General features: G+C 46.8%; 1 protein-coding gene across 3 annotated transcripts in view; it reads left to right on the top strand.

Moving 5' to 3' along the window:
• Nucleotides 1-26,939, top strand: part of p2ry1 (purinergic receptor P2Y1) — a 31,951-nt gene extending 5,012 nt beyond the window's left edge. For all 3 annotated transcript variants that reach the window (XM_041207368.1, XM_041207376.1, XM_041207359.1), the window contains exon 2: nucleotides 24,755-26,939. In XM_041207368.1, the coding sequence (XP_041063302.1) occupies nucleotides 24,800-25,885 (1,086 nt within the window). In that variant the 5' untranslated portion in view covers nucleotides 24,755-24,799 and the 3' untranslated portion in view covers nucleotides 25,886-26,939. The remainder of the gene's footprint in view (nucleotides 1-24,754) is intronic.
• The last annotated feature ends 511 nt before the right edge of the window (nucleotides 26,940-27,450 follow it).

Raw genomic sequence — 27,450 nt, 5'->3', positions numbered from 1 at the left:
AGTGCTTTGGGCAGTGACACATAAGTCATCAGCATATATAAAACAGCATGTGACACCATCTATAGGTTGGTCATTCAGTTAGATGTTGTACAGCAGCGATGCAAGCACGCTTCCCTGAGGAAGACCATTCTTCTGAATACTCCACCTGCTGCGCTTCCCACCTAGTTCGACATAGAACCGGTGATTCTGAAGCATGCTTTCTAACAGCTCTGTTAAGTGAATATCTTTTGTCATCTCTAGGATCTTGCAGAGGAGACGTCTATGGTTCACTCTATCATATGCTGCTGACAGGTCTACAAAAACAGCACCTGTTACCATCCCTTGCTAAAAACCATCTTCGATATGTTGTGTGAAGTTGAGCAGTTGACATGTTGTTGATTTGCCGGGGGAGATGCCTGCTTGCTCTGGAATGATCTTCTCATCTACAGTTGGTGCTATCCTATTGAGTATCAGACGTTCAAACAGCTTATTGGTGTGGCAAAGCAGTGAAATTGGCTGAAAACTCTTAGGATCTGAGGGATCTTTTCCGGGCTTTAATAGTGCTATTACATGAGCTTTCTGCCAAATATTAGGTAGCTTGTGTGTTGCTAGGCAGTGGTTGAACAATTGTAGGAGCCACTTCTTTGCTTGCTGTCCAAAATGCATTATCTGCTCTGTTGCTATGTTGTTAAGACCAATTGCTTTCCCGTGTTTTAGACTAGATATACCAGTTTCCAGCTCTTCCATGGTGAATGGTCCAGTGAAGCCAGGGTCATTGCTGTACTTCTTCCTATCTAGTTGTGCTCTTGGTTGTTTCTTGTTGATTTTTCCATTTAGGAGCAACTGGTGTGCAACTTGCTTTGCAGACACATTTGGATGTTGGGCAGCTTTCTTGGGATCGCCTCCAAGTTTGCGTATGAGAGACCATACCTTCTTGCTGTTTTCTGTAAGATCTGTTGTCTCTATCAAGGTGTCCCAGGTGTTTTGACGCTCCTGAGAGATACTTAACATCACCATCTCATCGGTCGATATTGTTTCCTTTCAGAAAGGGTCAGATTCAAACATTGAGACATATTCCCAGTAGCGTTCAGCATTCTTCATTCAACCATTTTATAGCAAGGTCTCGCAAACAATAGTGTGATAATGACCAGATCATCTGTTTTTAGTGATGTTGGTTGGAGAATGAATATTGGCCAGGAGCAGGTCAGAGACTAGGATTCTTGCAATGGGTAACTCACCTCCTGACTCCCCAAAGCCTGTCCACCATCTACATGGCATAAGTCAGGAGTGTGATGGAATACTCCCCACTTGCCTGGATGAGTTTAGCTCCTACAACACTCAAGAAGCTTGACACCATCCAGGACAAAGCATCCCGCTTGATTGGCATCGCATCCACAAACATTCACTCCCTCCACCACCGACACACAGTAGCAGCAGTGTGTACCATCTACAAGACGCACTGCAGGATTTCACCAAGGCTCTCTTGACAGCTCTGGTATGCTGGGCTCCCCCATCATTGAGGATGGAGATATTTGTGGAGCTTCCTTCTCCAGTGAGTTGTTTAATTATACACTACCATTCGTGAGTGGATGTGACTGGACTGCAGAGCTTGGATCTGATCCGTTGGTTGTGGGATCGCTTAGTTATGTCTATCGCTTACTACTTATGCTGTTTGGCATGCAAGTAGTCCTGTGTTATAGCTTCACCAGGTTGACACCTCATTTTTAGATATGCCTGGTGCTGCTCCTGGCATGCCCTCCTGCACTCTCCATTGAACCAAGGCTGATCCTCTGGCTTGATGATAACGTTAGAGTGGGGGATATGCCAGGCCATGAGGTTACAGACTGTGGTTGAGCACAATTCTGCTGCTGCTGATGGCCCACAGCGCCTCATGGATAACTCAGTCTTGAGTTATTAGATCTGTTCGAAATCTATACCATTTTGCTTGGTGGTAGTGCCACACAACACAGTAGAGGGTATCCTCAACATGAAGGCAGGACTTCGGCTCCACAATGACTGTGTGATGGTCACTCCTACCGATACTGTCTTGGACAGGTCCATCTGCGGCAGGCAGGTTGGTGAGGATGAGGTCAAGTATATTTTTCCCTCTTGTTGGTTCCCTCACTACCTGTTGCAGATCCAGTCTAGTAGCTATATCCTTTAGGACTCAGCCAGCTCGGTCAGTTGTGGTCTACTGAGCCACCCTTGTTGATGGAGGTTAAAGTCCCCCACCCAGACTGCATTCTGCACCCTTGTCACACTCAGTGTTTCCACAAGTGATGTTCAAACTGGAGGAGCACTGATCTGTCAGCTGAGGGAGGGCAATTACGTTGGTAATCAACAGGAAGTTTCCTTGCCCATGTTTGACCTGATGCCATGAGACTTCATGGGGTCCAGACTTGATGGTGAGGACTCCAAGGGCAACTCCCTCCCTGACAGTATACGACTGTGCCACCACCTCTGCAGGGATGGTGATGGTGGTGTCTGGGACATTATCTGTAAGGTTGGATTCCGTGAGGATGACTAAGTCAGGCTGTTGCTTGACTAGCCTGTGAGACAGTGCTCCCAGTTTTGGCGATAAGCCCCAGATGTTAGTAAGGAGGACTTTACCAGGTTGACAAGGCTGAGTTTGCCGTTGTCATTTCCGGTGCCTAGGTCGATGCCGTGTGGTCTCTCCGGTTTCATTCCTTTTTTTCTTGTGACTTTGTGGCAGTTTGATACAACTGAGTGGCCTGCTAGGCCATTTCAGAGGGCACTTAAGAGTCAACCACATTGCTGTGGGCCTGGAATCACAGGGCCAGACTGGGTAAGGACGGCAGATTTCATTATTAGCGAACATTAGCGTTTGTTTTTACAATAGAATCTTAATTCCAGATTTTCATTGAATTAAAATTGCACCATGATGGGATTTGAACCTGGGTCCCCAGAGCATAACTCTGGGTCTCTGGATTATTAGTCCAGTGACAATATCACTATTCCATCACCTCCCCAATTGATCATTCCACTGAAGGATATTCAGCTACAACGAGAGAGATTTTTTTCAGAAAAGAACATTTTCAGATCCAGAACTGAGTAATTTGAGTGGTGAGTGTAATGCTTCCCCCCACTGGTGGGTTTTCCTGACCTTCTGCCTGGGTCAGTTGTAGATGAATGGAGATTAGTATGATTAATCAGTAATTCCAATATCATTGTATTATGTGAATATTCAGATGGTAAAAGATGATCTAGATGGATTGTAACTCTAATACAAAAGCAAAATATTGCCGAGGGTGGAAATCAAAAATAATAACACAAATTGCTGGAAATGCTCACAATTTCAAGTATTCAAAATCATGAGTACCCTGGGCAGAGTAGAAAGGGAAAAAAATGTTCCCACTGATGGAAGGATCAAGAACGAGAGGGCACAGATTTAAGGTCATTTATTTATTTTTATTCATTCATGGGATGTGAGCTTCGCTGGCTGGGCCAGCATTTATTGCCCATCCCTAGTTGCCCTTGAGCAGGTGGTGGTGAGCTGGCAGAAGAAGGAATGGCGACATGAGGAGAAACTTTTCCAGGCAACGAGTGGTTAAGACCTGGAATGCTCTGCCCGAGGGTGTGGTGGAGGCAGATTCAAATGAGGCATTCAGAGGGAATTGGATTATTATCTGAAAAGGAAGAATGTGCAGGGCTACGGGGAGAAGATGGGAGAGTGGCTCTAGGTGCATTGCATATTTGGAGAGCCAGCACACACATGAGAGTCCAAATGACCTTCTGTGCATAGTAATTCTGTGATACACAGCAGGTTAGGCAGCATTTGTGGGGAGAAACAAGGTTAACCTTTCAATGACCTATCATCGAATGGATTGTGATTTTTTTTGCCTCACAATTTCTTGCATTCCAACATGTTAACTTTTCGCTGTACAAGTGCTGATTGTTTCCTTTATTGATCGTCAATACCCAGCTCATAGCCAAGAATCATAGGCAACAGATGGGAAGTTTTGAAGATTGATAGACTTTTAATCTGACTGGAAGGATTTGTATTTACACACTGTGCCACACATTCTTGGATTACCTTTGTACCTTTGTAACCAATAAACTACTTTTGAAGTTCACTCGCTCTTTCAGAGGCAAAAATGGCAGCCAATTTGTGCCTAGTAAGGTTCTGCAAGCAGCAGTCTATTGAACGATCTGTTCATCAGTTTAATGGGCTGCTGGTCGAGCGTGGAATGTTGAGAAGGGCAGTAAGGAGAATTCTCCCTTCTTCAAGAAAGTGCCATGAGATCTTTCACATTCCAACCAAACAGGCAGGCAGGACCTCAATTTAACGCCTCCTCAAAAAGGCAGTGTCTCCAACACTGCAGTTGTGGTAAAGTGGTGTACTATGTACCTTTTAAGAGAATGCAAGTGGACTACCCATGTGACAGTACTGACCAATGACTGTACAATGCGGGCTGTCGGTTAATGAGAAGCCTAGAGCTGGAGGTGAATGTGGGAGCATGCAAGGCTTTTGTGCTCTGCCTTCTGTTGCAATAAACAATCACGTTTTGTTTTTATGTCGGCCTCTCTCGTTATTGATAGCGAGCATCAATTAACAAATCTATACGACGGCGTGCAATTCGAGTTCACTTGACTAGTGAACTCATAGACTTAAGACCTAAAAGCAGTACTCCCTCAATACTGCACTGACGTGCCAGTCTAGCTTAGATGTTCATGTCAAAAGTGAGGCTCGAACTCCAAGTGGACAGGGCTGCCACCAAGTCAAGCTAATGCTAAAGTTTAATCCTTACTTGAAAAGATCTGGTGCTTCATAGCACGCGCCTGCTGCTGGCTGAAACACAACCTCTGTCTTGGGGACACTGGTTTGGAGAGCAAAAGTTTTGACAGCAATCGGGAATTTGTTTGCCCTTTTCTGGATGTCTCCCTTGTTGCAGGTAGCTAGTACACAGTCACCTACATACAGAAGCTCTCTGATTCCTGTCATGGTGATTTGGGTGGAGATACGCAGTCAGGAGAGCTCACCTGAACGCAACCTAATGTTGATGTCTGCAGGCGTGTCTCTGGTGGATTCTGTAAACATTGCGGCAATCAAGAGATTAAAGGGTTGGGGAGCCACAATGTATCCTTGCTTCATGCCACTGATTTCTGCAGACTTCGGACATCCCAGCACAGGCACAAACACGCCCAACCATCATGCGGTAGGCTTAGGATTTTGACAAACTTGTTTGGACACCCTGGCTCCACAGTGCCATGGACCAGGTCAACTCACGCTCTCGAAAGCTTTAGTTAGGTCTACGAGCAGCATACATTCCTGTCTGCACTTTTCTTGTATTTGTCCTGCTACAAACACTGATTGTCCCAGTTAGCCCTAAACCACAGTGATTTCGGGAGGGCATCATCTATAATGCTGTCCAGTGGACAATTTAATACGAACTTGTGAGGATCTTTCCTGCGATTGAGAGAAGACTTATCCTTTGGTAGTTGCTGCATATGTTTTTGGATCCTTTCCGTGTCCAGATGTTGGCTATGTTGGCATCCTTGAGATCCTGTGGAACTTTTTTCCTGATCCCAGATATACTTGAAGATGGCTGTAAGTTTGCTAACAAGCTCTGAACTATTAGACTCCCAAATCCTCTGTTGGAATACCGTCTGGACTAGGGGCTTTGCCTTGGCTAGGGTGATTTGATTGCCTTTAAGACCTCTTTAGTGGAAGGAAGAGGAGACAGGCTTTCTTCCTGAGGCAACTGCTCAGTTTGATGCAGAGAATCTGCTGAGATTTGGGTAAGTCTGATGAGGAGTTTGGCAAGGTGGTCATGCCACCTTCCCATTACGGCTTCCTTACCAGTGATTGGATTATTTGCATCAAATGTTAGATTATGAGCGAAGATTGTGGTGTGTGGGCCATATATAGTCTTCGGCACTTTGTAAAGACCAAGGTCTTGCCTCTCAGCTAGATGTTGCAGTTTCATCAGCTTTTGCATTCCACCAGTGATTCTGTATTTCTTGTAAAGCACAGTGGAGCATGCAGGTAGCACTTTTTTATAGGCTTGATCCTTGTTTGTTGACTGTGAGGCTGCATATGGAAGCTATTTCCATTTGAGAGGATGGGAGATGTTTTCATCACTCTCATCAAACCAGGCTTGGTTCTTGCACTTGGCAGTATCCCAGGATGTCTACTGAAGCCTTGAACATCTGATCAGGGAACATTTTCCATTCACTTCTGTGTCAGTTCGGGAAGGAAGGACAAACTGCAAAGTGGTGCCAAATTATGTATAAGACCTAAGGCAATAGTAGGGTTCCTGACGAGTTTGACATCTAGCTTTGGCCATGCCTGGTAGGTTGATTTACGGGGTTTGGGCTGGATCTTTAGAGTCAGCTTGGTGTGAATGAGGTGGTGCTCTGTCCAGCAGTCAGCTCCTCACATGACATGACCCTCTTAATGCAGCTTTTTCTTGCTGCCTGTCAAGCCCATAGTCAAGAAGCTGCCAGTGCTGAGATTGTGGATGTTTCCAGGCTGTCTTATATGTTCCTATCCTCTATGGGGAACTGTCTCAGGGCAAACGACATAATGTGGTCAGCACAACCAATATAAGAACACCCTTAAAAAGGGGGCCTTACAAAATTCTGCATTGTAGACCACCTCTCTTGAGAAAAACACCACTTCTGACCAGCCCACATGGAGGCAGACACTGAAATGTGGCTCAGCACCTTTTTGAGGACCATCTACGCCGAGCTTGCAACATCTGAATGTGTGGAAAGCCAGAGGTGGAGCAGCTGCAGAAGTTCCAGCAAGCACCGGCAACGAGAACATGAACTGCCCAGCTCTGTGGATGTCCACGCTGATATCCTGCCCCAGATTCTTCCATCGTGAGAGGATCCGCTGAAGACAATGAAATCATTTACAGCTTGGATATACTCAAATGGTGACATTGACTTGAAAAGGTGCCTTATCTGTTGGACATCTCAGAGTGCCTGCTGTCAGCTCACTCTGGGACGGCATCTCATTGTCAGAGCAGCCTTTGTTTCAGATCGAAGAACTTTCATTGAAATGTAAGAACTTGGATTTATACAAGTGTCCGGTCATTTCCTCAGGACATTCCAAAGTGACTCACAGCCAATAAGATCATAAATTCTTTGACGTGTAGTCATAATTATGGTGTCGACAACCACTGCAACCAGGTGTCCACAGCAAAAGGCCCACAAGCAGGGATGAAATAAATGTGTAGGTTATTTCAATAGCAAAATACTGTGAGCGCTCGAAATCTGGAATAAAAATGCTGGAAATATTTAGCAGATAAAGCAGGAGAAACAGAGTTAACTTATCATCGAAGACCTTGCATCAGAAGTTAGATTGTCTGTTTTGGTGGTATCAGTTGAGGGATGAAATGCTGCCCCAAATCCTTATTTTTCTTCAGATACTGCCACGAGATCTCTCACATCCACCTGCAAGAGAAGGTGGGCCTCAGTTCAATGGTTTTTCTGAATGGCAGCATCTCCTGCGCTGAAGTCTCAGTTTGGATTATGTGCTCAACTCTCCGGAGTAAGGCTTGAACCCACAACCTTCTGACTCAAAGACAAAAAGTACTGAGCCAAGGTTAATGTTCAAGCTCCTTTGTCAAAGCTTTTGCTGGCTAAAAAATAAATGCTGCTTTATTTGTGTGACTAATTCTTTCAAAGGCACCGGCAGGATGGCCTGAATGGCCTCATTCTGTGCTGTGCAAGTCCATGATTTGAACAGTAAGTGCCATTGAACACAAGAACGCAAGAATTAAGAGCAAGAGTAGGCCACTTGGGCCCTCAAGTCTGCTCCGCCATTCAATAAGATCATGGCTGATCTAATCGTGGCTTCAACTCCACTTTCCTATCTGCCCTCCATAACCCTTGACTCCTCTGTAGCAAAAATCTCTCCAACTTAGCATTGAATATATTCAATGACCCAGCCTCCACTGCTCTCTGGGAAAGAGAATTTTAGACTAATTACTCTCTGAGAGAAAAAAATTCTCCTCATTTCCGTCTTATATGAGAGACCGCTAATTTTTTAGCTGTGCCCCCTAGTTCTAGATTCCTCCACAAGGGGGAACATCCTCTCAGCATCCACCCTGTCAGGTCTCCTCAGGATCTTATATATTTCAATAAGATCACCTCTCAGTCTTCTATACTCGAGTGGATACAGGCCCAACCTAATACACTGACATGTATTGACACTGGCTTAAAGGAGTTACTGAACTCAACATTGCATGGGAGCTACATTAAAAAAGGATGATTACATTGAAAGGATACCAAAAAAGTCACTGCTGTGAATTGCTTGGGATGATTTTTATGCTAAAGGTGCTACATAAATATAAGTTGTTGTTGTTGAGTGTATCATGATAGGAATGGCTACAAGCACTTTAGCTGAAGTGAAAATATACCTGCACGTGTTGCCGTGATTTATAGCTCAAGCTCAGTTGTCCTCTACATGGGGGTCATTGTGGTCTTTCAGTGTTTGTTTCTCCAGTCACATGAACGCTACTGTCCAAAGGATAACGTTTAGACACTCCTTCAACTTCACTCAATGCGAGACAGCTATGAGTCATAAAATGTAAAATCTGGGAAGGCATTCCGCTCCCCGTGTGGTGTTTTATCTCAGTTCGGCACGGAGCACAGCACTGAGGTTCTGGGAGTGATGATTCGGCATCCAACATTTCTCATCCCTGTAGGAAGCCCAGGTCAATCAGAGCCATTAAAATAAGCAGGGGGGGTGAGGCGAGTGTTCTCTTCTCCTCCTCATCAGCCTTGCAGTATTACTAACTCTGGTTGGGCCCATTCCTGAAGGTGTTGCCACGTGACCTTTTTTACTCCAGCCATATCTACCCTCATGATGCCAACCCTGCTCCCCCGCTGTAGTTCCGGCAGTGCCCACGCTGCTGGGGCGAGAGACCTGTCGACTATTTGATTGGCTAGCAGCCCTCGGAGGCGGGAATTCGTCACCCGATGGGGGCGGAAGGCCCACCTCAAAACCAAATAACAGCCCAGTGGCCATAGAATCACTGCAGGGGCAAGCCAACCGAGTGGAGACATGTTCACCAACCGACTTTTACGCCGGGGAGGGTCAGGCCTCCACTCAGCGCTTAACATTCAGCCCAGGGTATCAGCCCTGAAGGGGCCTGAATGAACTCTTATCCTAATCCAGAATCTTATAACCCACAAAGCTGCTTTGTTGAGTTGTGGGATTGGAGCCCAGTCCTGTGTCTGCCACAGGCTCTTATCTGACTTCACAGTGCTTTTATTTTTGGGTGGCAGCATTTAGACTGGCAGTCTCAACAGCGGAGAGCGGGCACTGAATTAGCAAACTGAAACGGGAGTGTGGTACATAAGCCAGCGTGTTGTGCTGAACCTCCGTCAATCGTTGCTTCAGCACCCAGCTGGCATTTTGTATCCAACTCTGGACACCATGGGCCAGGATTTTATGGCCCCTGCTGTGTTGTATCTCTCTCTCCACCCCCCCCCCACCCAGTGGATCGGCGAGCCATTTAAATCTCCATTCAGATCGACGGGACCGTAACATCCCGCTGGTATTTTAGGGCGGATGCCAGTGCCCCCTTGGGAGGGGGCTGAGGAGATTTAGTGGTACGGACTTGAGTTGATAGTGGAACGACTGAAGGACAATGGGGTTGTACTCCTTCGAGCAAAGAGGTTCATGGGAGACCTGACAGAGCTGTTCAAAATCCTGAATCATTCTGAAAGAATGAATAAAGAGGAACTATTTCCAGTGGGCAGTGGGATCGGTAACCAGATGATTCACGAAGGAAGGGCATGACGAAATATTTTTTACACAGCCTGGTGTGATGACCTGTAACCCACTGCTTGAAAGGGCAATGGAAGCAGATTCAATCGCAACTTTCTAAAGGGAATTGGATAAATACTCGAAGGAGAGAGAATTACAAGGCCAGACGGGAAAGAGCAAGGGAACTTAAACAAATTGCTGCCAAAGGCACAATGGACCAAATGGCCTCCTTCTGTGCTGTTACTTTCTATATGACGACAGTTCAAAGGTTGTAAATGCCTTAGGACATCCTGCGATCATGAAAGGTAATATATAAATGCAAGCTCTTTATATCCCAGTTTACACACGTGTGAGTGACCTAGCTAAAAGTTCCACAGCCATTAAGAATCACAATCCTGTGGATGCTGTAAATCTGCAAAAAAAAATAGAAAATGCTGGAAATACTGAGCAGATCAGGCATCATCTGTGGAGAGAGAAACAGAGGGAATTTTGCTTACGTCCGACGGGCATGTTTCGGGGCACATAAAATGGGGTGGGTGCCCTTCCCGCCCCCCCCCACCCCCCGCCCCGAGTTCACCCCCATAATATGGGTGATGGGCGGGCACCAAAATCGGCAGCCCCGCCCACCCCATTTAAACGAACAATTAAGGGTCAATGAGGCTTGTTATGGTGTCAGTTGACCCTGATCATGTGCTGCCCGTGTCACAAAACGTTTGACGTGAGCAGCCTGGCGCGAGCGGGAAGGCTAACTTTTCACGTCAAGTTGTTAAAATGTGGGAAGGAAGCGGGGGATCGCTCCTCGGGGGCTGCCTTTTGACAATTGTGGGGCAGTTCCCCACCCTTCCTACTTGCTCCCTTCCTTAAACCCACCCCATCACCCGCACCCCACCCCCCCTCCCAAACTGCCCCTTTCCCAAACGTACCCAAACCCTCCCGGCCCAAGACCCTTGACTTAGCAGGGATCCAAGGCCTTGGGACCTCTCTTCGCCAGCAGTCCCGCCAGTGGCCACTGACGCCTTCCTGGCACTGCTGGGACTGATGGAGCTGCCAGCCAATGAGGGGCGGAGGTCCCACGTGGCCCTCGTTAATCAGCCTGCAGCGCTTTCTGGCTGGGGGCCAAGTAGGCGGGGAGCTGCCCAAGAATCACTTGTGCTCCACATGAACCTACTCCCACCCCTATTCAGGAACCCCTTTGTTCAACATCTTGTTCCTTTCTCAATCATATGCCTAATTATCCATTAAATGTAGCTATGCCAATTGCCTCAGTCACTCCCTATGGTCATGAGTTCCATATTCTCAATACACTTTGGATGAAGAAATTACTCCTGAATTCCAGTTGGATTTGTTCGTGAAATTCTTATATGTACGGCCCACAAGTGGAAAAATTTAGTGCCCCACAAGTGGAAAAATTGACTGGATTTTCCAGTGGGCGGCAGTACCCCAATGCCAGGCCCATATGGGCTCCTGGGACCCTATCCACAGAGACACCTTATCTCTCCAAAGGGGCACCCTAGCTATCCAAACAAGTCCGCCCAGTTCAGGCCTCCACTTGCCTGGTCTGATCTGCACTCTTTGCGTTTCACACTCTTGGCCGACCCAAATCCTACTTCACTGGGGTCAGCTGGGGGTTTAAATGGCTAATGTCCTCTGTAAACCGTGCATGTGTGAATTCCACCGCGTCTCCAGTCCCACTCCTGCGAAACCAGGAAGTGCTGCATTCGAGGCCGGGACTTACAATTTCCAGCCGTCTCTGGGATTTTCGCCATGATGGAGGACCTCTCCATCGTAGCTAAATCTGGGCCTTATTATCCAAGCAGTATGTGTCCTCCTTGTTCTTGTTACCAAAATGAAACATTTCTTGGTTGACCTGTAGAAGTTGCCTTACCTCTAAACCTGAGGGGAAGTCATTTGTAGGGAAGGAGATTCTAAACCAAGTAGATGTTTGTATTTAATTGACGCTGGAACTGTCTCATTTACCTGTGCTGATTTTAAAAAAATATTCGTTCACAGGATTTGGGTGTTGCTGGCTATGCCAGTATTTATTGCCCATTCCTAATTGCCCTTGAGAAGGTGGTGGTGAGCTACCTTCTTGAGCCACTGCAGTCCATGTGGTGTAGATACCGTTAGGGAGAGTTCCAGGATTTTGATCCAGTGACAGTGAAGGAACGGCAATATATTTCCAATTCGGGATGGTGAGTGGCCTGGAGGGGAACTTCCAGGTGGTGGTGTTCCTATGTATGTTTTACCCTCGTCCTTCTAGATGGCAGCATTCATGGGTTTGGAAGGTGTGTCTGAAGAGTCTTGGTGAGTTCCTGCGACACATCTTGTAGCTGGTACACCCTGCTACCACTGTACGTTGGTGATGGGGGGGGGTGAATGTTTGTGGGTGAGATGCCAATCAAGCAGGCTCCTTTGCCCTGGATGATGTTGAGCTTCTTGAGTGTTGTTGGAGCTGCACTCATCCAGACAAGTGGGAAGTATTCCATCCCACACGTGACCTGTACCTTGTGTACAGGCTTTGTGGAGTCAGGAGGTGAGTTTCTTGCCTCAGGATTTCTAGCCTCTGGCCTGCTCTTGATGTGTAAATGTATGTAAATATTCGCAGATGGTTAAGGACAGTGATGAAATACGATCACTCAAAGTCACTTTTTCACTCAAAGGGTTGTAAATCTTTGCTATTCTGAACGCCAGAGAGCTGTGGGTGTTCAGTCCACATTCACGGCAGAGGTCGATAGATTTTTGTGTACCAAGGGAATTATGTGACATGAGGAGAGTGCATGAATGTGGAGTTGAGGCAGAATATTAGCCATGATCTAGTTGAATGGCGGAGTAGGCTCAAAGGGCTAAAAGGCCTACTCCTGTTCTTATTTGTTATGTTCTTATGTTTGAGAGTACAAGGCACAAAATAGTAGATGACTTCTCGGAAATTATCCACTGTCGGTTACACAATGTTGATACTCTCGCAGGAAAGAAACAGAACCTAGTCTACAGCTCATGTGCATACATACACTAAAACATCTTAGCCCAACAGAAGGAAGTCAACAATTTGGTTCTGAAATGTCAGTTAGATAGGACTGTCACACTCATGCTGGCAGTTAAGCTATTCTTAGATTTCGCATTTCATTCAACTGTAAGAGTATCATATATTTCTCAAGCCATCCTAGGTGCCCATGAAAAAAGGAAATGAAAGTTTCCACCCTCCAACCCACAGTGTTCCATGATTGTGTCCACTGGGATCTGCTCTTATTTCACGCTCTCTCACACAGAGTTTTTCTCTCGACACCACTTTGTCGACTACTGAGTTGCATTGGGAGGGGAGTGGGATTTACTACAGGACCATCAGCATCCTGGGGGTTACCGTTGACCAGAAACTGAACTGGACCAGCCGTATAGATACTGTGGCTGCAAGAGCAGGTCGGAGGCTGGGAATTCTGCAGCGAGTATCTCACTTCCTGACTCCCCAAAGCCTGTCCACTATCTACAGGGCACAAGTCAGGAGTGTGATGGAATACTCCCCACTTGCCTGGACGAGTGAGGCTCCAACAACACTCAAGAAGCTTGACACCAGGGACTGTAGCAGCTCAAGAAGGCAGCTCACCACCACCTTCTCAAGGGCAACTAGGGATAGGTGATAAATGCTGGCCCAGCCAGCAACACCCACATCCCATAAATTAATTTTTTAAAAAACCATCCAGGACAAAGAAGGCCACTTGGGTGGCACCTCATTCACCATCTGAAATATTCACTCCCTCCATCACCAGCCCACAGTGACAGCAGCCTCAACCAGATGTACAGCAGCAACTCATCAACATTCTTCTGTTAACCCACATTACCCATTCATTAACCTCATCACTGTTCATGAACCACATTTTTATACATGCCAACAGTAGTGCATTTTTTAATCATACACTATATGTTAAGTTCATGGAGAGACATAATGTGGCATTAATTAAATGCAAATTTTCCTTTTTGTTAGGTTGCAATTGCATGGTATGTTTAACGTTGGTGTGAAGGAGATACGGCTTCTCACCAATACTAACCGTGTATCATATCTTTGTTGCCTCCAGATTTCCCAGCCAGCCTCCCACCTTCTACCCTCTGTAAACTTTAACTCACTCAACACTCAGCCGCCCATGTAACCTGCACCAAATCCTCCTCAACCATGATCCTGTGCATGTCGATGCCCCCAGTCTGGCAAGCCTTGGTTTTCGAATTCTTTTCTTATTTCTAATACCTTCCATGCCTTGCTCACCCCACCTTTGTAACCTGCTCCAGCCCGACAGCTACCTGGGATCTCCACAACCCTCCTCTCATTCTGAACTCTTGTGCATTCCAAATTTCCTTCACACCATTGGCAGCCGTTCCATAAACGATCTTGGCCCTAATCTCTGGAATTGCTTTCCTGACACTCGGTGCCCCCCCCCGCCCCCCCCACCCCCCGGGTCACCTGCTCTCATAGCTCTTTATGAGTCTCGGGGCGGAATCGTACCAGATTTGCATTAAGTGTAGTAACGGGTGGGAAATAGGATGTTTTACCTGCCGGCCGCAATGGCGGTTTCTCGCGCCATATTGTCCCATTCCCGCCTCATTTATTATGCATTTCTGGGAAACATGCCGGGTTGCTGGTGATTTGCCCGCCCCTCCATCACCTCAGACCTTCAGTAAACCAGTTGCCATCTTCACAAGGTACTCCTGCACAGAGCTATCACTCTTCAAGGAATAGGAAGCTGCTGGGAACCGATGGCTGCCAAAGGGAAGAAACCTGCTGACCCCAGATTTAGTGATGCTTCCCTCCAATGCCTACTGAATGCAATGGAGGCCTGCTGTGTAGTCTCCTACCCCTGCTCTGGGTGAAGACCGGCAAAAAAGGGTCACCAATCCAGCCTGGGAGGTGATGGCATGGTGGTCGCCAACAATGCACTCCAAAAGAGGACAGCCACCCAGTGCCGAACGTGGATGACTGATCTCCCCCATTCTGCCAGGGTATGTCACTCTGCTCATCACTCTCAACTCTCACACTCACAAACCTGTCACACATCCACAGGGATCTCACTCACTGCCAGTTCAAGGGACATCACCGCTCACTCTCTCACACACACTTTCATCTGCCCTGTTGATTGTGTCCTCATCCCATCCATGGCACCACTCACCACCTACGCACATGCCAGGCATGCTTGTTATCTGGTCAGACAGGCACCTGGCTTTGCATTCTCTCCATCTGTCTTCATGCAGGACAAGCTGGCTGACAACAACAGGGAGAGGTCGCAGACTGGTGGAAAGCAAGGTCCCCATGGACTTTGAAAATAGAGTCATGCAACTGGCTGGCGACAATCTGGACCATTCCTGTGCTCAGGATGAGGTTGGCGGTGCTCAAACAAGTGAAGATACAGCAGTGCAACATCCATCAGGCAACCATGCTGTGAGTGAGTCCCCCTGTTACGCAGCCCCCTGCCATGTACTAATTATCCCTCCTTGCTTTCGCAGGCACATCTGGGAAGCAGCCAAAGGGGTCCATGAGCCGGGTCCTCGAGGCAAAACCTGAAGAAAGCTCAGAAGAAGAATCTGATGACACCCTCATTGAAGGCCCATCACAGCGCTCACCCACACCCTCCACCAGCGCAGAGACATACACCTCAGTGGGACCTAGTTCTAGACTAGCCCAGGGTCACAATCTGGTGAGCACATTGCACTGTCTGATCCACGGCAGGCAGCGGCATGGACTTCCCAGGTGTCCAGCATTTGAGGGCTGCTGGAGACCAGAAAACTGCTCAGTCCAAGTCAGATGAAGAGCCTCTGGACTTGGTCATACCTCAGTTGCTGGAGCTGCAAAGGCAAACGTGGGCACATACGGAAAGGATGCCACTGCACTCCTCAGATTGCAAGGCACGATGGAGGAGCCCATCCACCTTCAGTCTGAGGTGATAGCGCCGGCATGCCAATGTGGCAAGGTCAATGCTGGTAGGATGGCGGCCGACATGGAGACCTTGGTCCACTTAGTGATTGTAAGTAAAACCTTGCATGCTGTTTTAGGGATTGTACTGACGAATCAGCCCTAAGCGTGGGTAAGCTTAGGGGCGGAGTTTTCTAGTCATGGACCTGGCTGAAGCATGTAGCTTCAAAAAGAGCTCTGTAAATAAAGTTAACTGTTTCTAACAAAAAAATCTGTCGGTACACCATGTATATTGCAGTTGGTGATGAGGATAAATAGCTCCAGTGCTGTACCTCACCTCCTGAATGTCAATATATCAATTTTTAAGGAAAGAAATAAAAGTATACTCACCAGTCGGTGCCACTCTTCAACAGAATCAACCCGTAGAATCAAATCCATGGGAGACGGGAGCCAGTACACAGAGCGCCTAGGTTTCTACTTTATGGCAAATGAAATAACAGCGGAGGAGAAGCAGAGAGCAATTCTTCTCAATGACTGCAGGAGCAAGACATATAACCTCATCCGTATCGAACAGCCCCAAAACACCTCCAATTCGAAATCTTTTAGTGAGCTTGTAGAACTCATGAAGACATATTTTCAGCCTAAGCCATCAGGGATTATGCAAAGATTTAAGTTCAACTCCAGAGTAAGGGCCCCCGGGTGAGTCAATTGCAACTTGTATCGCAATGTTGAAGCAGTTGACTGAGCCCTGCGACTTCAGAAATGCTCTCAATGCCACGCTACGAGCTTGTTTGGTTTTGTGGTGTACACAGCAATGCCGTTCAGTGCTATTTACTTGCAGAAGTTAATATTGACCTGAAGCGCGCCATGGAAATGGTGCTAACCATGGAGAGAGCGCTGAGAGGGAGTCACAGGGTTTCCAGAGTGTGCAACATGGCGCCGGTCTTCAGTTGGAGCTGGAACCTACCGCTGGGCATAGCACAAAAACCAGGGAGACAACCGCAAAGTGGGACACAGTTTCTACTGCTCAAAAAACAAAAAGGGATACTGGAAGCATCTCACCAGCAATTAATTCGTTACCGATGTGGGGAGGTAACCATGTACAAGAAACCTGCAGATTTAAAGAGGCAGAATGCCGCTACTGTCACAAAAAAGGGCATGTTATAAAGCAATGCGGGGTGAAATCAAAACAGCCAATCAGACAGCAGACCAAGTCGATTTGAAGTGCACAATATGCAGAACCAGAAGCTGCTGATACTGATATCTATTCCCTATCCAATGTCAAAGCAGTAAATTCTGAACCAATCACCGTCACCCTCCAAGTGAATGGGAAGCCTCTAGTCATGGAGGTTGACACAGCAGCATTGACCACAGTGGTGGGACAACACACATTCAAATGCCTAAGCGAAGGTACCCAGCCACTGAATCTGGAGCAAACCACGGCTCAGCTGAAGACAGACACTGGAAAGGCAATACAGGTAAAACACATCGCCTCTGTACCTGTGTCCTACAGACAACAGACAGCCCGGCTACCAGTGATTGTTGTAACAGGTGCAGGACCTCATCTTCTGGACCGCGATTAGTTAAAATAATTTAAGCTCAGCTGGTCAGAAATTTTTCAAGTCAGAGCAGGACGGAATCCTGAGTTGATAAGGGAACATGATAGTGTCTTTTGCAATGAGATAAGAGAACTGAAGGACCTTCCCAGGATGCAAAGGGCACCTCAGGTCAGAGTCAATTCCACAGGAGAACCATGAAAAGAAGCTAACGAATACAGTGCCGCTCTGAACCAACTGAAGACACAGTTGGCAGAAAAAAACTCAACAATGTTCAATGTTCCAGGAGGAAGCCAAAAGGTACAAGAAGGAGACAGAAGAGCTGACGAGTCAGCTGATTGAAATAAAAGAGATGTTAGAAGGAAAAGTCACGGAACTTTCCAAGGTGTGAGTGAGTAGCAAAGCCATGGGTAGCTCAACCACCGTACTGAGCCACCTCAAGAATTTGCTAGGGAGAAATTCTTCTAAGTGTCTGAAGTAGCAAGACATAAACCTCATCTGTATCGAACAGCCCCAAACACCCCTAATTCCAAATCTTTTAATGAGCTCATAGAACTCATGAAGACACATTTTCAGCCTAAACCATCGGGGATTATGCAAAGATTTACGTTCAACTCCAGATTAAGGGCCCCGGGGAGTCAATTGCAACTTATAGCGCAAAGCTGAAGCAGTTGACTGAGCCCTGTGACTTCAGAAATGGTCTCAATGCCACGCCAAGAGCTCGTTTTGGTTTTGTGGTGTACACAGCAACGCCGTTCAGTGCTATTTACTTGCAGAAGTTAATATTGACCTGAAGCGCGCCATGGAAGTGGTGCTAACCATGGAGAGAGCGCTGAGAGGGAGTCACAGGGTTTCCAGAGTGTGCAACATGGCGCCGGTCTTCAGTTGGAGCTGGAACCCACCGCTGGGCATAGCACAAAAACCAGGGAGACAACCGCAAAGTGGGACACAGTCTCTACATGAGATGGAAGCATTTCACCAGCAATACAGAAATTAATTCATTACCGATGTGGGGGGGTAACCATGTACCAGAAACCTGCAGATTTAAAGAGGCAGAATGCCGCTACTGTCACAAAAAAGGGCATGTTATAAAGCAATGCGGGGTGAAATCAAAACAGCCAATCAGACAGCAGACCAAGTCAACTGAAGTGCACAATATGCAGAACCAGAAGCTGCTGATACTGATATCTATTCCCTATCTAATGTCAAAGCAGTAAAAACTGAACCAATCACCGTCACCCTCCAAGTGAATGGGAAGCCTCTAGTCATGGAGGTTGACACAGCAGCATTGACCACAGTGGTGGGACAACACACATTCAAATGCCTAAGCGAAGGTACCCAGCCATTGAATCTGGAGCAAACCACGGCTCAGCTGAAGACAGACACTGGAAAGGCAATACAGGTAAAACACATCGCCTCTGTACCTGTATCCTGCAGACAACAGACAGCCCGGCTACCAGTGATTGTTGTAACAGGTGCAGGACCTCATCTTCTGGACCACGATTAGTTAAAAAAAATTAAGCTGAGCTGGTCAGAAATCTTTCACGTCAGAGCAGGACAAAATCCTGAGTTGATAAGGGAACATGATAGTGTCTTTTGCAATGAGATAAGAAAACTGAAGGACCTTCCCAGGATGCAAAGGGCCCCTCAGGTCAGAGTCAATTCCACGGGAGAACCATGAAAAGAAGCTAAACGAATACAGTGCCGCTCTGAACCAACTGAAGACACAGTTGGCAGGAAAAACTCAACAATGTTCAATATTCCAGGAGGAAGCCAAAAGATACAAGAAGGAGACAGAAGAGCTGACGAGTCTGCTGATTGAAACAAAAGAGGTGTTAGAAGGAAAAGTCACGGAACTTTCCAAGGTGTGAGTGAGTAGCAAAGCCATGGGTAGCTCAACCACTGTACTGAGCCACCTCAAGAATTTGTTAGAGAGAAGTTGGGCTGACTGTGAAATCAAAATGACGGATGAAACAAGACCCTGCGGCAAAAAGCAAAAACAAAGACAGAAATCAAATCCGAAAGGCCAATAGGCTATGTCTCCATAACCCTCTCTGCAGCCAAGAAGAGTTACTCACAACTTGAAAAAGAAACTTTATCCGTAGTATTTGGAGTAAAGAAAAACCATTAATATTTGCGTGGTCGACATTTCACCAAGGTGTCAGATCACAAGCCACTAATAATAGCTACTAAACTAATAGGTTTATTTAGTGAAGGTAAAGCAATTCCACCAATAGCCTTACCAGAATTCAACGGTGGCCTTTGATTTTGTCGGTATATGAGTACACTTTAATGCACCGTCCGGGTGTGCATATAGCAAATGCAGACACCCTCAGCTGTCTTCTTTAGCCAGATAGCATTACACATGATCCACTGCCTCAAGAAGTTGTTCTTGTGTTGAATTTCCTGGATTCCTCGCTGGTCTGAGTGAAGCAAATAAAGAATTGGACAAACCAGCATCCCAATTTTTTCAAAACTCTGAGAACAGGTACTGCAAGGATGATTGCTTGCACCAGCCTCTGAAGAGAGAGAAACATTCTATGCCTGTAAAACTGAATTAAGTTGCCAAGGTGAAATCTTGTTGTGGGGAACAAGAGTCATCATCCCTTCACAAGGAAGAGAACCTTGACAGAGCTTCACAGTGCCCATCCAGGCCTTTTAAAAATGAAGATGCTTGCACGAAGCTGTACCTGGTGGCCAGGTATGGACAGTGATATAGAAAAAATGGTTAAGTGTCTCCAGTGTCAGCAACAACAGAAGTTGCCCATTTCAGCTCCACTGCATCCGTGGAAGTGGCCTGGTCGACCCTGGGTTAGATTACATGTAGGCTATGTTAGTCCATTTTTAGGCACCACGTTTTTATTGATCATCAACGTGTATTCTAAGTGGATGGATGTGTATAAAGTTAGATCACTGCAGACATCGTGTTCAACTATTGAAAAGCTGCACCAATGTTTTCATGACCTACAGGAAGTCATTGTTTTGGATAGCGGTACTACTTTCGTTAGTACAGAATTCCAGAGATTCTTGAGTTTAAATGGGAGTAAACATATTAAAACAGCACCATATCTTCCCTCATCCAATGGGTTGGTAGAAAGAGCAGTACAAATTTTTAAAACAGGCATGAAAATGTTACCAGAAGGAATGTTAGAAACACAAATTTCATAATTTCTTCCCAACTATTGCATGACTTCTCATGCAATTCGGGGTTTCAACGCTCTCTGAATTACTAATGAAACGCCACCTTCGTAGAAGGGTGAGTCTGGTGTTTCCTAACTTAGAGGAGAAGGTAGAGAGGAACAGAGTCATCAGAAAGTGAATCATGATATTCACAGTGAAGCTCGAAAATTTACTTTGGGAAAGATAGTTTTTGTGGGAAATTTTGGAAATGGGCCTAGTTGGGTTCCTGGTATCATTGTCTCTGAAACGGGACCCTTGTCATTCCAAGTGGAGATGGAAAACTGGATTGAAAACAAATGAATCACCTAAGAAGTAGAGATTCACTCCACCAACCAGTTACTCCACCTGAAATTGAAATCGAATCTTTGATCCCTGAGGTGCCAGATTGACATAGAATAAACGTACTTGACGTCTCTGTTGAAGTAAATAATTCTGAACTGCCATTGTCTAAGGATGTCTCTGATGCAGCCGTTCCTGATCAAGTTGATCCAGTGGGAGAATCTCAAGTCGTACAGCTATGTTGCTCTAACCAAATTAGAAAACCACCTCAGAGACTTAATCTATAATCGCTTGAACTATGTATATTTGTGTATATTATGGATTAAGATATTCTTGCAAATAAGACGTAAAAAAAATTAAAGAGGAGGAATGTAATGATTGCAAATAAAACCTTTCGTACAATTTTAGGGATCATGTGATTGTACTGATGAATCAGCTCTAAGTGTGGGTAATGGGTAATCTTAGGGGCGGAGCTTTCTAGTTGTGGATCTGGTTCAAGCATGTAGCTTCTTCAAGATCTCTGTAAATAAAGTTAACTGTTTCTAACAAGAAACCTGTCCAGTACTCCAAGTTTATTACAGTCCAGGACATTGGTGGGTTGAGCTCCATCATTGGCGCCATAGTTGGCCTCTAACAGTGTCAACGCGAGGGGGGTGTAGGGCAGCTCTATGTCACTCCAGCTTCTCTGCCTCCTCAATGAGTCAGCCAGGGACCCTTGGGCACCCATAGGAAGGAGGACCCAGCAGGTGTACAGCCTGGGGCAATCTACTCAGGTAACTCCAGGAGCGTCCGGCCCATCCGAATCCCCTCCTGCTGTGACACCAGCAGCTCCAGCTCCAGAGGCCAAGGAGGGTGCCACTGCCACACAGCAGGACCCCGAAGGTAGGCCGGGGTCCTCTAGGTCTCGGCCCTCCTGAGGGCGTCCGTCAAGGTCATTGCAGGCAGGGTGAAGCAGTTAGCAGGCTGCCTCCACCTCCACTGTGGATGTCCGTGGTGGGGGTGGGTACCGAGATGTGGCGGCAGGTTTAGGAACGTAAAGAGGATATTATTGCACAGCCTGGGCATGGGGTGTTAATCACTTGTACATGCTGTTCACTATTGTAAATAGAGTCCCAAGAATGTCTCCCTGCCTATGGCTCCTTGTTCTGATGAGCAGTATTCATGTTACTCAGATACAAAACCTTGGTTCTGCACAAGATAAAGGCAGGTCTCTCAGTCCAGGGCCTCTTCCCTGTGCTTTGTGTAACATTCCCAGCACACTGATGGTGCACCTCCACAGTCACTGGGCACATCAGTCATGTCTGTGCCTCGATGGGGCTTATCATTGGTGCCAGAATGTCCTGGGCCAGTGGCACAGAGTCCGTTGTTCTCTCTTTGTGCTCCCAGCCCCTTTGAGGTGTGTCTGCACACCCCATCTCATCAGCATCTGTGTCTGGTGACAGTGCGGTCCTGAAGAGTTCCTCTCATGAAGGGTGCCATAGGAGCAGGAGAAGTTAATGTTTCCCCGCTGCATCTCCATGATATGACCCTGTTCACAGAGCACAAGTGAGCTGCCATCAGCCAGATGGGAGTCAGACATTCACATAAGCTATGGAGTGTCCCCACTGCATGTCGTCATCATCCTCCTGGAATGTAGGGACTATGGGCATCCACTACATCTCCATGACAGGAGCCGTATCACAGAGAGTACGTACACTGCCATCAGCCAGACAGGGGTCCAATGTTCACAGGTGCAATGTGAGGATCTATGGAACCTCCTCACTGCATGTCGTCATCATCCTCCACGAATCTAACAGCTGTGAGGGCCTCCTGAGCACGCCTGCCTTTTCTGGCCAGTGCAATGGCCTCAATGCTGTCACCCTCACCTTTGAGGACCTCCTCACCCTCATTTCCATCAACGTCCTCCTCCTTGGAAGGGGCCATGCAGCCCCTCCATCTCCTCCTCAGGCGCAGGCATTCTCCTAAGCCGCACTGCAAGGCTGCACATTTAGCTTCAACCACAGGGAAGACTGATCCAAACCTGAATGATGACAATGCAAGGGGCTGAGAGTGTCTCCACCAGTGACTGCTCCATGGCCAGCTTTGGCAAGGAGATTGTGCAATTTGCCCAGCTGTGCAGTTGTTCTGCATTCCACTAAGATGCCCATTAGTTTGCAGTCTGTGCCCGAGGGGTGAAAAGCTCTGGAGCATTTGGTGGCACTTTCGTGCCTCTGCGTTGCTAGAGTGGGCAGAGGCAGATAAGCTAGAGACCCCACTCCACGCCATGTCAATGTGGCTGCCCCTGCACTGTCTCAGCTGCAGAGGAATGGTCACTTTATACACAGTTTCCCTAATGAGTGCCCGGTTCCCTCCCCCTCCCCCTCCACCCACCACTCCACCCCCTCCCTGCAGCATGTGCTTGTGCACTACCATCAGACAGTGCTGATTTGCCTCCCACCCCCCACCCCACCAACGTCTCACTGCTGCCTTGCCCCCCACCACCCCCCCCCCGCAACCCCCAAACCCGCCCCAACCGGAGTGCAGCCCTTGCCCCTGCACCGCACCAGCCAGCCCGGGGAAGAAGCGACTTGCCTGTGCCCTCGCCTGAATGCGCGGCGCCTGGACCTTGAAATCCAGCGGGCGACCCTGGTGAGCGCTGCGCAGCGTTGCAGGTGTGACCCTCGCCTCTCGAAGTGCAGCCTGCCAGCCGCCCGCCTTATAAATGCTGTCGTGAACCATGCTCGCCGTGCCTGGATGGTCCAGCGTGGGAGAGTGACTCTGGCGGGCAGGGATTATAATTACACGCAGATGTATTAAAATGACATCCGGCAGCGAGAAACGCAGCCCGTCACTGACAGTGGTCGGGGTGGGGGGGGGGGGGAGCGCAAGATCGCAAACCGGTTTCACGACATCATGAAACTGATTCTTGGCCTCGCCACCGTATCGTCCGCTCACACCGGCACTGGCGCCAACGGGGACATCCCGGGTACCAGATTTTGTCTGACATACCCCTGCGAAATGCCTTGGGGTGTTTTAAAGGACCTGCATTTATGTGGTGCCTTTTATGGCCACAGAACATCCCAAAGTTCTTTACAGCCAATGAAGTACTTTTGAAATGTAGTCACTGTTGTAATGTAGGAGACACGGCAGCCAATTGGTGCACAGCAAGCTCCCACAAACAGTAATATGTTAATGACCAGGTGACCTTCCTTTTTAGGGATGTAGTGATGTTGGATAAATATTGGCCAGGGCACCAGGTAATAATTCTCCAGCTATTCTTCAGGATAGTGCCATGGAACCTTTTACATTCACCTCAGAGACGGAGGCTTCGGTTTAATGTCAATCTCAAAGATGGCATCTCCAACAATGGAGCACGCCTTCAGCGCTGTACTGAAGCGTCAGCCTTGAACTTGTGCTCAAGATTCTGGAGTGGAACCCGAAACCACAACTGTCTGACTATGTTAAAGGTGCTATATCAATGCAGGTTGTTGTTGTATAAATTGCATACCAAGGTCAACCACAACAAAAGTGTGTTACTCTGTCCCCTCCAGAGAGTCTCGCCCTGCTTCATGCGAGTGGTTCCCTGACGCTGGTTTAATGGCCACCCCTACATTACACCCTTGCAGTATCAGCGTGAGGCAAAACATTCCTGCTGTAGCATGACTGACTTTTCAGATCGCGGCTTCACTTAGAGCAATCAGTAACGGAGAAAAGTTGGGAAACGACTACGAAAGGCCAGGCCACCTTTCAGATAAGACATTAAACCAAGTTTCTGTCTGCTTCATATTGTTGCTGCGAAGCACCTGGGGAGGTTAAAGGGGCTACATAAATGCAAATTGTTGTTGTTGCTCCAGGGCCACACTGTGTGTGTGTGCTTGCTGTCATGTTTACCTACGTAACATCACTTCAAGAAGTAATTCATTGGGTGCAAAGTAAATTTTGGGGACATCCTGAAAATGTTGTTATAGGGAACAACAACAATGCAAGTTTGTATTTCCTTTGCACCATTACAAATCCATTTTATTTACCTTTGCCAGAGTTTGGGCAGAATGACAGTACGTTCTGAAGAAAAAAAATATCATTAATAACTTATAATTGCTTGCCAAAGATCATGCAAACTTCAACCTTGATTGTTTATTGTTTCAGATGCTCTGTTTCTTGGTGGGACGTGGGCCATCCTGTTGATGCCAAATGGAAGACCTTGAGTTTGATACAATGCGGGAGACATTATCCAATTTCTCAAATTCATCCAGTGACCTGACTGCTAGCATCAACAAAACCTGCTCCTTGAACAAGGGTTTCCAGTTTTACTATCTGCCCATCATGTACATTATTGTGTTCGTCATTGGATTCATTGGAAACAGTGTTGCGCTCTGGATGTTCATATTCTACATGAGGCCTTGGAGCAGCATCACTGTATACATGTTTAACCTTGTCCTGGCCGACCTCTTCTACGTCTTCTCTCTGCCGGTTTTAATATTTTATTACTTCAACAAGACCGACTGGATCTTCGGGGGGACGCTGTGCAAACTGCAGAGGTTTATTTTCCACGTTAACCTATACGGGAGCATCTTGTTTCTGACCTGCATCAGTGTCCACAGGTACATGGGGGTAGTCCACCCCATGAAATCACTGGGCAGGTTGAAGAAAAAATCTTCCATTATTGTGTGTGCGTGTGTGTGGGTCATAGTAATGGCTGGTATCGCCCCAATTCTGTACTTCTCTCGAATTGGGCTAAGGAAGAATAAAACAATGACATGCTACGATACGACATCTAGAGAGCTCCTGCACACTTACTTCATTTACAGCATGCTCACTACATTCTTTGGTTTCTGTGTCCCCTTCGCCACCATTCTGGTCTGTTATGGATTTATAGTGAAGGCGCTAATATTTAACGACATGAAGACACCTCTCCGGGGCAAGTCCGTGCGTCTCGTTATCATTGTGCTGGCAGTCTTTGCTGTCGCCTACCTCCCCTTCCACGTGATGAAGAATTTAAACCTTCAGTCCAGACTTTATTACCAGGGGTCAGAGACGTGCGGGTGGAACAAGAGAGTCTACGCCACCTATCAAGTGACCAGGGGTCTGGCCAGCCTCAATAGCTGCGTGGACCCAATCCTGTACTTTCTGGCAGGAGACACTTTCAGGAGGAGGTTTACTAGCGCAGCCAATAGATTCATGTCTCGACGAGGCGAGACCAATCTACAGTTTCGGAGTGAAGACAGTCCACTTAATGTTGCATCAAACATTTCACAAAACGGAGACACCTCTCTCTGAACTTACTGTTGTGTTGGTGAATTTTATTGATTTAGGTTTTGAAGGTACAGGAAGAATTGTGTTTGAGAATGTCTCAATTTAAAGCTTTGGTCTATTATAGGATATAATACAGAATGAAGTACCCAACAATCATAAGTTCATGCATACAGTTTGTACCTAACTGTTTATCTTCCAAATCAATCACAGCTGAATCTGAAATTTTAATTTTGGAGCAAGGATTATTTTTTTCATCATTTGGAAAGTCATTTATTTTGTTCCTCCATCTCTTTCCAACGTGCGCATTAGTTAGTTTTCAGTGCCCCAGTGCTGTTATGAAATCAAAACAGAGGAAGCATGCTAGAGTAGCTCTGGGGTGACTGTCTCCATGGGGAAGTTACTCACAGCTGCTCACCGCCCCTCCCAGCCACCATGACTTGGCAGAAATCTGGAACCCAACCGATATGAGCAAAAATGATCCTGAACTTGAGAGTTTCCAGATGTTTCTCCTGACGGTCATCCTGACACTTCTATATGATAGGACAGACGGCCAAGTAGGGCCACGCCAATCTTGAATCCGGTTCCTAACTAATTGCAATGGAGGTTCTTCACGGTTCTTTACAGGTCATTTCGGGGAGAGCTGATTTTCTTTTTGACATAAAACGCTCAAGCTTGGGCATGGGCAGTAAGCTGGCCACCAGCTGCATGCTCCGCCCAATTTGCAGCTCCACTAAATGCGATGGAAAGCAAAATTGGATATTGGCTGAAGCCATTCCACAGCCTCCAGCCTACCGCCAGTCAATTCCGGTTGGACACGTTCCTGTGCCCAGCGCCAACAACCCTTGCCATTGGCTGCCCAACACGTCAATCCTCATGGAGCCCCATCTTCCCAGGGCCAATTGGAAAGCCAGCACACTCTTTGTTACCCGACTAGCTGATTCTTCATTCTCAGTCAAACGGCCTTTTTCTCTTCATCACCAAAACGGTTATAACTGGAAACAAAAGTGTTCCAAAATATGAAAAAGAAACAAAAACAAAAACAGAATTACCTGGAAAAACTCAGCAGGTCTGGCAGCATCGGCGGAGAAGAAAAGAGTTGACGTTTCGAGTCCTCATGACCCTTCAACAGAACGGAACAGTTCTGTTGAAGGGTCATGAGGACTCGAAACGTCAACTCTTTTCTTCTCCGCCGCTGCTGCCAGACCTGCTGAGTTTTTCCAGGTAATTCTGTTTTTGTTTTGGATTTCCAGCATCCGCAGTTTTTTTGTTTTTATCTCTATGAAAAAGAAACATTTTTTTGAAGGTCCTACTGATTTATCTCCTAGGTAGCAGTGCCTAGGGGATTAATGTTTAATTTCAGGAGACTCCAGGACAGTACTGGAGGTTTGGCAACCCTACTGCACACAGGCCTAAAGTCAAAATTACTCCGGTGATATCTTAAACATGGGGAACAACAATAAATATGTAGAAGTAAAAGGATTTATGTATAATTATTTACATTCAAGCCATTGAAACATTTGAGATGCTATAGCTTTAATTAATATTTTGATGTTGACAATGTACACTTGAGGTTAAAAAACTGTTGTTCT

This window comes from Carcharodon carcharias, chromosome 2, assembly GCF_017639515.1.
Source record: "Carcharodon carcharias isolate sCarCar2 chromosome 2, sCarCar2.pri, whole genome shotgun sequence".
In the NCBI taxonomy this organism is placed as follows: Eukaryota; Metazoa; Chordata; class Chondrichthyes; order Lamniformes; family Lamnidae; genus Carcharodon; species Carcharodon carcharias.
Note: the sequence above shows the minus strand (reverse complement) of the source record. Positions and strands in the feature narration are given on the sequence as shown.